Consider the following 10,422-nt stretch of genomic DNA (forward strand, 5'->3'; position numbering starts at 1 on the left):
ACTTACCTTTGTGTCACTTTATAATTGTACACAGAACTAGAGAAAGCCTCAGAACGAATGGAGCTCTCAAGGATTCGTCGGTCTGGGCCGTACACGGGATAAAAGACAGGATCCCTTCAAGTGAAGGAGTCCTCATATCAAGATCAGATATTTATTCTCATCTCAAACCCTCGCTGAAGAGACCGAGGCGCCGTTATAAAGATGGCCTTTATCAAGGAGGAGAGAGAAGACGTGAAGATCGAAGATGAACCAGAAGATCTTGAGGAGAAACGAGCGGAGATATCGTTTCTTAAAGAGGAGCGAGGAGACGTGAAGATGGAAGAAACAGGTTGGTTTAACTCTTTCTGGAAGAGTTGGATATTATTTTCTGAGGTAGAGTTTAACGGAAGTGTGCGCACAATGAAGTAATGTTCCAGTATTTGATTGACAGGACAGCTAACCAATCACAAAGATCTCCTCTTCTGAAAATGTTTATTTGCTAACATCAGAAACGGTGAATCTGCTGTTTGTGTGTAATTTTTTGGTTCACGCACATGGATATAAATGTGAACTATAATCACCAAGCTATCAGGTTAGCCACATTCTGCTTTAGCGTCATATAAAAAGACATACATATAAAAATGTTCATTTCCAAGCATCACATAATATTATACAAATGTGTGTGCTCACGCCACACACACACACACACACAAGACCATCAAACCTGTGAGAAAATTAATTTCTGTGATTGAGCTTCTGTCCAAAACACCAAAGCTATGCTGAGGACGGTGTCTAGCGAAAGTATTCATACCCCTTATTTGTTTGGAACAACATGAGGGTAAGTAGAGGTGCCAAAAGTAGTGCGTTATTTTTCTCTTTGTGTCTCATTTTATTAACTTAAAAGCTATTTATTTATTTCTTCGAAAAAACTAAAAGTTGTCATTTACAAGTGTTTCTGTTGAACATAAAAGCTCTTCTGAGGAATGTGGGAAACCAAAGGGATGATGATCCTGGAGTCTTGTGCGTCATCACACTGTTGTTCACGTCAGAGACGATTGCTGGGAGAAGTCAGCATGTAACCCTGCTACTGATGTGTCGAGTGCCTGTTAGTAGAGATCTGAGGAACGTTTAAGAAGACAACTCTGCAGGTCTCCTTTCTAACAAGAGGCTTGAAATCGAGGTTGATCCGTCCACAGAACATTGTTTCTCAGAGTCTGAGGGCACTTTAGGTGCTCCTTTGCAAATGTTTGTGTATGTTTCTCTATCTCTACATATGATGATGGAGCTCAGCTAGAGCGACCATCGGCTTCTTAGGCACCACTCCAACCCAAGTCCAGCGATTGCTCAGTTTGGCCAAAAGGCCAGATCTTCACCAGATTGATGCTGTTTCTGAGCTCTACAGCTTTTTTTTCTTTTAGCTTTTAGACTTTTTATTAAGATGTGTGAGCGTTTCCAAATCATATCCATTCAGATTAATTTGCCATAGGGTAACGTCAGATAAGGGTTTTAATACTTATGCAATAGACTCACGTTAGTCACTATTACTGCATATTATTGCTCTTTTGTTGGTTTTGATTGGTTCTGTTGTCTTAATTAGTGATTTTTTGGTAGACTCTGGTAAATGCCCAAATGTAACTTGAACATATAGTTGACAAAGCTAATAGTTAACTCCCCAGCTACAGATTAACACAAATATTTGCTTGCTCCCATAAATCTTTGGCGGTAGTTTACGTCAAGGTTTATATCAAATTATTGAAATTAAATAAACTGCCTGATCCTGATTTATGTTTGATTTATTTTAAGAGGTGCTTTATTTGTTTAGTGGATGTATAATCTAGTGGTTAAATGTGACGTTTTACTGTCTAAAAGCTTTCACGTCTTGGTGCTTTTAAACTGGTGTTGTCTTGTTTTATGTTTCTTTTCACTCCAGACCTGATGACGCTGAAAGAGGATAGACAAGAATCCAAAGTAATAGAAGAGAAAAATCAGTTTGACAAACATAATGATTTCATGACTGGAGAAGAATCTAGTTCTTACTCATCGACTAGAAAACCCAAACTCCACACTGGAGAGAGACCTTACACTTGTGAACTGTGTGGGAAGAGCTACAAAAGAAAGGAAAATCTTACATTTCACACAGGAATTCACAGCGGAGAGAAAACGTTCATCTGCTCTCAGTGTGGAAAGAGTTTTAAACAGAAGAAGTACCTCAATGATCACATGACAATTCACACGGGAGAGAAGCCGTTTGTTTGTGATCTGTGTGAAAAGAGTTTCAGGTGTAAAGGACACCTTGATCTTCACATGAAGAGTCACTCGGGAGAGAACTGTTTTATATGTCAGCAGTGTGGGAAGAGTTTCTCACACAAAGGACACTTCGAGGATCACATGAGAACTCACTCCGGAGAGAAGCCCTTCACCTGTCCTCAGTGTGGAAAGAGCTTCACGGCTAAAGGAAACTTTAAGACTCACATGAGAGTTCACACTGGAGAGAAGCCTTACAAGTGTCCTCAGTGTGACACCAGCTTCACGCATCACACAAACCTCAAGCGTCATATGCAGACTCATTCTGGAGAGAGTTTCCCAACTTCATGCCACACGGAGGAAGATAGTGTTACAACAATCACCTGAACATTTCCTCTGAAGAAAGATGATTGAGTTGAGATCAGATCAATGAACACATTCGTATCAAACCTCATGTGTTGAGTCCTATTTAGACAGGACTAGTTTTACATGGAGAGGTGCAATAAAGTATTACTAGAGCTCAGTGATTTTATTCCCATCTGAATGTGCCATCTTAGTAATTATTACAGCTATGTCAGGAAAGATCACAGTGACATTCTCTATAAAACTAATAAAATTCAGATTTCTAAACTTGCAAGCCCAACTTTTATTCACAATGGAACATAGATAACAAAAAATATTGAAATTAAAACAGAGAATGTACAGAAATTAAACTTCAAATTTGATGCCACTTTTCGGGCTCAGTATAGTTGTGACGTGGATGTTTACCGTGGTGCAGCACTGGGGTCCTGGAGCGCAGCCGCTTCAAAGACCTCTGGGCTTCAAGGTTATCAGTTCCTGAAGTTCTGGTGTTAGAATTTGGTCCTTCTCTTGACTCATATAGGTTTCCAGCTGCTGAAGAGTTTGTGGTCGTCTTTGACATATTTTTATTTGTCTAAAGATGGGCCAAATGTTCTCTATATGAAAGTTCTGGACTGCAGCAGATCAGCTCAGTTCTGGACTCTTCTTCTGTGAAGTCATGCTGTAGTAATATCTGCTGTGTGTGGTTTAGTATTGTCTTCCTAAAATACACAAGACCTTCCTGAAATAGACGTCATCCGGAGGGGAGCATATGTTGCTCTAAAACCTTTATATACCTCTCAGCATTCATAGTGTCTTCTTCCAGAACATGAAGCTGCTTGTACGGTATACACTTATACACCTCCATACCATCAGAGATACTGCTTCTGAACTCAACTGAAACACACTGAAGATCTCTCCTCTTTAGCCCGAAGAACACAGTGTGTGTGATTTCTAACAAGACCGTCAAATTGGGACTCATCTGACCATAGAAGACTTTCCCACTTTGAGTCTTGACCCTCAGGACACAACAAGCTTCTGAACCGTGTTCACATTTAGCTTCCTTTTATCATGATAGAGCTTTAGTTGTCTTTTGCAGATGACTCTGAGGACTGTGTTTACAGACAGAGGTTTCTGGAAGTATTCCTGGACATCCAGTAATGTCTGAATCATGTGATGAGTGTCGTCTGAGACCTGAAGACCACGAGCATCCAACAAAGATCTTCAGCCTTGTCCCTTACACAGAGATTTCTTGAAGAACATTGTTTTTAAAGTATTTTTACACACTATTTCACAGACTAAAGAACCTATTTCGGAGAGATGCTTCTTCTCTAAGACATCCCATTTATAACTAATCACGTTACAGACCAAATGTAAATTAATTTAATTAGCTGCTAGATATTCTCCCAGCTGAATCTTTTCAAACTTTCTTGCTTTTTCAGCCCCTTGTTGCCAAATTTTTGAGACCTGTAGCAGGCATCAAATTTGATAAAAATTTTGATAAGAAAAGTCTTACAACTATACAGATTGTATCAAAGCACTGCACAGTATCAAATAAGAGAACTGTGTGATAGTAATGTACAGTGACAAGATTAAACACTCATTTTTGTAATTGTTTAAAATTAACTGCAGAGACGGTCTCTGTAATCAAATTGATGATAATCGCTAGAAATGAAGTGTCCTCAACTAAGCAAACAGCGACACTAGGAGACAGCAGCAAGGAACCAAACCCCATCCATTACAGGGAAAAAACCTTGGGAGAAACCAGACTCAGTTGGGGCCAGTTCTCCTCTGACCAGACGACCAGCACTTAACTTGTCAGATAGTGTAAATGACTAAGTGAACGCAGCAGGACGGGCAGGACTATAATGTGATATCAGTATGGAGTGTCCCCTAATTCTACGACCCCTGCCTAAAAGTGTGTGTAATAATGGTCACTTACATACAGTAACTAATAAGACACATTACTATACTTAATTTGTAGTGGAAGTACACACACTGTAAACTAAAGTGCTACCAGTTTATCAGATATTCCACATAATACTATTGCTTTCATTCACTGGTCCGTTACTTTAAATACAAGTCACGACTGACCAGTATTGAGTAGTACTGAAACACTCAATCAAAAATCATTTAACTGCTTTATTGATGTATGCTGACTACAAAACTGTTAAAGAAAAGCAGCTTGTGAGAGTCAAGAACAAGAGCTAAAAAGAGAGAGTTAGTGTTTCTGCTTCTTGTACGTACTGAACACTCTTCAGATAAGGAGGAGGAACTGCTGAGTGTGCTGTCATTTCAGTTATTGCCCTTCTGTTGACCATTGGAATTAAATGTATATATAGTCTGTCATTTAATTCAATTAAACAATAGATCTATCTTCAACCACAAACTTAATATTCAACCTAAATCATTAAATTAATTGTTTTCCGTTTTAATGTAATATGAAGATCAAGATCAGGGTTTCTTCGTGATTGAGAACATCACAAAGGTTCTGTAGTTGCAGTATTAAGATAAAGCATATCTTATAAATGTTTTCTCTGTGTGAGTTTCTGTTTCGGGTGAGCGGGACTTTTATTTTGGCGCGGCGACATGACGTCATAAGGCGGCGACGCGTTCTTGCGTCTGTTTCAGCTGCAGAAAGGTTTGTGTTTTCAATCCTTTAAAGTGTTTAAATCGATACTAACTCCTCAGACAGTCTTATAGAGAACTTGGAATGAATTGCATGTTGTAACGCAGTGTTTTAAAACATCGAATAGCATCTTTTTTTAAGTAAAACGCACCCATACACGAATAACAGAACAGAAGCGTCTCATTCAGGTTCATCATAAACACACTGAAGATAGGGTGACACAACTTTTAATAACCACTCGAGATTCAGTTCAATTAAATGCTCTGATAAATTACTTATACACAAAAATGTTGTTTATTGGTGTTAAGACAAAAATCCTAATACATTCAGAATACTGTTCATCACAATATGAGTATTATCACAACTGTGTCTTTGCAGTTTGTCAAATAATTCACATGGATAAGACTCTTACGTCCTTGATCTATAAGTCTTACCTTGAGTCTACCGTTTTCTAATATGTTGGAAAGGCAGTCTTACTGTAGAGGCAGAAAATGCTTCGTCCAGAGCAGTAAAGGTGAGCAGTTACCGTTGAGCAGAGCTGTACCATACACAGGTGTTGTGGAAAGTCAAGCAGCACGACGTGTTTCAGACACAATATATAGACGCTTTATGCTTTTAACAATATTCAGTTATATGTTTAACCTAAATAAAGGTGAGAGAGTAGAAGCTGAAGCGAGCTTGATGAAGGACAACAACCTGCTGCCGCCATCACATTCGATTTTTCCTTAGTACCTGTAAAATAGCATTCATTTTTGCTCATAAAGCTAATAGACCTGTATTTATATATTTCAGAACTGCAAAAAGTTTTATTTTCCTTCCTTTGTTTGCAAATAATTTTAAATTATGCTATTGGATAATTCTTATGTGTGGGCAACCAATCATCTTCGACTCTCTCCCTCATACCGGGCTGTCATTGGTCAGTAATATTAACACTACTGGCCAATCAGAGTCCACTCACCACCCTATCTATAATTTGGCCCAGTGCATGATAAATGTAAAATTAGAAACGCATAGATATGAAGTGATGATTGTCATCTCAATCACACAGATAGAGACCTGCTGAAGAGACCGAGGTCCATGCGTCACTGTCAGAAAGATGGCCTTTATTAAAGAGGAGAGAGAAGATGTGAAGATTGAAAAAGCATTTTCTGTCAAGTGTGAAGATACCGAGGAACACACAGAGAAGACGTTTATCAAACATGAGAGTGAAGACGTGAAGATTGAAGAAGCTAAACATGAAGATATTAAAGAACAAACAGGTTGGTTTCATTCTCAAATGTCTACTTTTTTTATAAAATAATTCCATATGTAACAATTTACAATAAGAGTTATTAGTCAACATTTGTAAACATTAAGAATGAACAATACTACAGCATTAATTAATCTTAGTTAATGTTAATTTAAGCATTTACTAATGCATTATTAAAAGTTTGTTTGTTAAAATGAATGCACCAGGAACTAAAATGAGCAGACAATGAACAACTATATTTATTTTAACTAACATTAACAAAGATTAATAATAAATGTAGTGTTTATTAGTGTGTATATATATAATATAATAATGTTAAATTTTAACCTTGTATCAAAAAAAACATCTATAGAACTGCAGCAAAAGCCTGTCAGTTATTCATCTGGTTCAACACCGAAAACATTCACACCGCAAGTTTTGGCAATTTGCAATCCATATTAGGACATTTGAGTGAAACTGAAGTTCGAAGCATTCTACGGGAAGTCACTTGCCGCTATGGCACCCTTCATGGAGAAGTGAAGAAAAAAGTTTATGTGTGACAGTAGTTAATGTGCAGCTTTGAAACTGTCTATTTTAAATGAGTCTTCACCCTCAGGACACAACAGAGATTCTGGAGCTAGCCCCCCCAGATTAGCCGCCATGTGTTTACCCCAGTGAACGAGAGGGTCGCCTTCCTGCGCCTTCAGGTTGGGGGGAGGACTCTCACTGTCATTTGTACCTACGGGGCGAATGGCAGTGTAGAGTACCCGCCTTCTTGGGTTCCCTGGGAGGGGTGCTGGAAACTCCTCCGATTGGGGACTTCAATGCTCACGTGGATGATGCTAGTGACACTGGAGGGGCGTGACTGTGGCTGTGAAGTCTCCGGTGCATGTCATGGTGGCAACCCCCGAACCAGGTGGTGACACCAGAAGTAAGGGATACCCTCAAGCTATAGAAGGAGCCCTATCGGGCCTGGTTGGAGGAGTCCGGTGAGGCCATGGAACAGGACTATTGGACAGTTCTGGCAATCTGTCCGATGCCTCAGAAAGGGGAAGCAGTGCCCTGCCAACACTGTATACAGTGCTGGTGGGAACCTGCTAACCTCGACTGGGGACATTGTCGGGGGGTGGAAGGAATACTTTGAGGATCTCCTCAATCCCACCAACGTGTTTTCCACTGAGGAAGCAGAGGCCGGGGACCCAGGGGAGGACTCGACCATCACCCTGGCTGAGGTCACCAAAGTAGTTAAGAAGCTTCTCTGTGGCAAAGCACCGTGGGTGGACAAGATCCGCCTGGAGTACCTTAGGTCCCTGGATGTTTTCAGGCTCTCTTTTCTGACACGCCTCTGTAGCATCACGTGGATGTGGGGGACAGTGCCTCTGGACTGGCAGACCGGGGTGGTGGATCCTCTGTTTAAGAAGAGGGACTGGAGGGTGTGCTCCAACTATAGGGGGATCACACTCCTCAGACTCCCTGGAAAACTCTATGTCAGGGTACTGGAGAGGAGAATTTATCCGATAATTGAACCTCAGCTTCAGGAAGAACAATGGGGCTTTTGACCTGGACGTGGAACACTGGACCAGCTCTATACCCTTTTAAGGGTACTGGAGGGTTCCTGGGAGTTTGCCCAACCAGTCAACATGTGCTGTGTGGATTTGGGCGAAGACCTTCCACATTGCCTGTAGACTTGGTCCCGGTGCATGACTCTGGCAGGGCTGCCTTTTATTATCGCTCCTGTTCATTATTTTTATGGACAGAATTTCTATGAATTATGTTGTCCTGTTTGCTGCATCTGGCCAGGACCTACAGCAATCACTGGGGCGGTTTGCCGCCGGGTGTGAAGTGGCTGGGATGAGAATCAGCACCTCCAAATCTGAGGCCATGGTTCTCAGTCAGACAAGGGTGGCTTGCCCCGTTCAGGTTGGTGGAGAATTCCTGCCTCAAGTGGAGGAGTTTCAGTATCTTGAGGTCTTGTTCACGAGTGAGAGAAGGATGGATGCCTCCCAGTGGCCTCCCAATGGAGGTGTTCCGGGCATGTCCCACTGGGAGAAGGCCCTGGGATGCAGATAAGCGGCTGGATGGATGTAAATAAAATATTGGATCATGTGATTGAAAGTCTTTTAGTTTTCATTTTATTAAAATTTACAAGAACGTCTCAATGTTTTCGGAATTTGTGTTGTAGAGTCTAGTGGTTAAATTTCTAGTTAAATTAAAGTTTTACTTTTTAAAAGCTTTCATTTCTCGGTGCTGTTAAACTAGTGTTAACTTGTTTTTGTTTCTTTTCACCCTAGACCTGATGACGCTGAAAGAGGAGAATCAAGAATTGAATGCAATTCAAAAGAAAAATCATTATGACAAATGTCAGGATGTCATGTCTGGGGAAAAATCTTTTTCTTATTCTCCGACTCAAAAAATAGAAACTAGATATGTTGAATTCCAGATGAGAGTTCACACTGATGAGAAGCCTTACACCTGCAAGCTGTGTGGAAAGAGTTTCCCAAAAAAACTAAGTGTTAATGTTCACATGAGAAATGTTCACAATGCAAAGAAGCCATTCAAATGCTCTCAGTGTGGAAAAAGTTTTAAACAGAAACGGCATCTTAATTCCCATGTGTCAACTCACACTGGAGAGAAGCCTTATACCTGCAAACTGTGTGGGAAGAGCTACACAAGAAAAGAAAATCTTAAATATCATATGAGTGCTCACACTGGAGAGAGACCTTACACTTGTGAACTGTGTGGGAAGAGCTACAAAAGAAAGGAAAATCTTACATTTCACACAGGAATTCACAGCGGAGAGAAAACGTTCATCTGCTCTCAGTGTGGAAAGAGTTTTAAACAGAAGAAGTACCTCAATGATCACATGACAATTCACACGGGAGAGAAGCCGTTTGTTTGTGATCTGTGTGAAAAGAGTTTCAGGTGTAAAGGACACCTTGATCTTCACATGAAGAGTCACTCGGGAGAGAACTGTTTTATATGTCAGCAGTGTGGGAAGAGTTTCTCACACAAAGGAAACTTTGAGAATCACATGAGAACTCACTCCGGAGAGAAACCCTTCACCTGTCCTCAGTGTGGAAAGAGCTTCACGGCTAAAGGAAATCTTAAGATTCACATGAGAATTCACACTGGAGAGAAGCCTTACAAGTGTCCTCAGTGTGACACCAGCTTCACGTATCACACAGACCTGAAACGACACTGGAAAACTCATTCCTGTCACACTGAGCAAATTGGCAATTTTAACAGTTATCTGCACATTCCTCAGAAGAAAGACAATTCAGTTCTGAGTCCAATTAAAACATTGCATTAGCACATTCATTAGGGTCACCATAAGTCATTTTTCTGGCGCAGACACATCCTAGCCAGGAGTCCTATATAGCCTAAAATATCTAGGTTTTGGCTTTGTAATTCAGAATCGGTGTATGACATTGGTTCCTTATGTTTTCAAAATGTACTTTGAATCAGAATACAGATGCTGGCAAGGACGTGTCTGGGAAAAATGGCACACATAGTCGCCCTATGAATGCACCCGATTGTACTCTTTAAGTCTTATTCCGACAGGACTAGTTTTACGTGAAGAGGTGCAATGAAGTATTACCAGTAATATATAATTTTGTACAATGTCAGTTAAGATCACGGTGACCTTGGGTAATGCTAATCCCACACTAATATATTAGCTGTAAATATGTACAGTCAGTATGATTTCACCTATAGGGTGAATAAGTGTGATCAATAGGGAAAAAATGTCTTGTGTAACAGCCCTAGGGCCCACTTGGTAGCGTGAGACTTTGACATGGATGCTTACCTGTCTGTCTGCAGTGAACTGTTCATGAAAAGAATATGTTACAGGATGGCATGATGAGGGCGACTCTCAAGGCAGCCTCCTGGTTGGTTGAGAAGTGAGGGATTTTATTGACTTCATATCTCAAGAAATGTATTTCAAGTACCTTTGATAAGCTGCTGTGAGCTTTGTGTGATGTCTTTGCTCATAGACTTCTTGTGT

General features: G+C 40.4%; 2 protein-coding genes across 5 annotated transcripts in view; both read left to right on the plus strand.

Moving 5' to 3' along the window:
• The window catches only part of LOC122343090 (gastrula zinc finger protein XlCGF7.1-like), a 7,754-nt gene extending 5,013 nt beyond the window's left edge, over nucleotides 1-2,741 (plus strand). For 2 of the 4 annotated variants that reach the window (XM_043237410.1, XM_043237409.1), the window contains one exon: nucleotides 35-1,760. Coding sequence is in view for 2 of the 4 variants with exons in the window: in XM_043237411.1 (XP_043093346.1) it covers nucleotides 202-328; nucleotides 1,910-2,610 (828 nt within the window). In the remaining 2 variants the exon portion in view is untranslated. Of the gene's footprint in view, nucleotides 1-34 lie in introns of those variants that run through there. The other 2 variants (XM_043237411.1, XM_043237412.1) reach the window with 2 other exon arrangements.
• Nucleotides 2,742-2,879: 138 nt separating this feature from the next.
• Nucleotides 2,880-9,729, plus strand: LOC122342333 (zinc finger protein 239-like). Its single transcript, XM_043236124.1, has 3 exons — nucleotides 2,880-5,203; nucleotides 6,240-6,450; nucleotides 8,711-9,729. The coding sequence occupies exons 2-3, from the start codon at nucleotides 6,288-6,290 to the stop codon at nucleotides 9,727-9,729; spliced, it is 1,182 nt and encodes a 393-aa protein (XP_043092059.1). The 5' UTR covers nucleotides 2,880-5,203; nucleotides 6,240-6,287.
• The last annotated feature ends 693 nt before the right edge of the window (nucleotides 9,730-10,422 follow it).

This window comes from Puntigrus tetrazona, chromosome 4 (assembly GCF_018831695.1).
Source record: "Puntigrus tetrazona isolate hp1 chromosome 4, ASM1883169v1, whole genome shotgun sequence".
NCBI lineage: Eukaryota > Metazoa > Chordata > Actinopteri > Cypriniformes > Cyprinidae > Puntigrus > Puntigrus tetrazona.

Bases quoted from the DNA above. Each gene is read 5' to 3' on its own strand.
- LOC122342333 (XM_043236124.1), top strand. From the start codon at position 6,288: ATGGCCTTTATTAAAGAGGAGAGAGAAGATGTGAAGATTGAAAAAGCA. The intron at 6,451-8,710 runs GTTGGTTTCATT...TTTTCACCCTAG, and splicing joins AGATATTAAAGAACAAACAG to ACCTGATGACGCTGAAAGAG.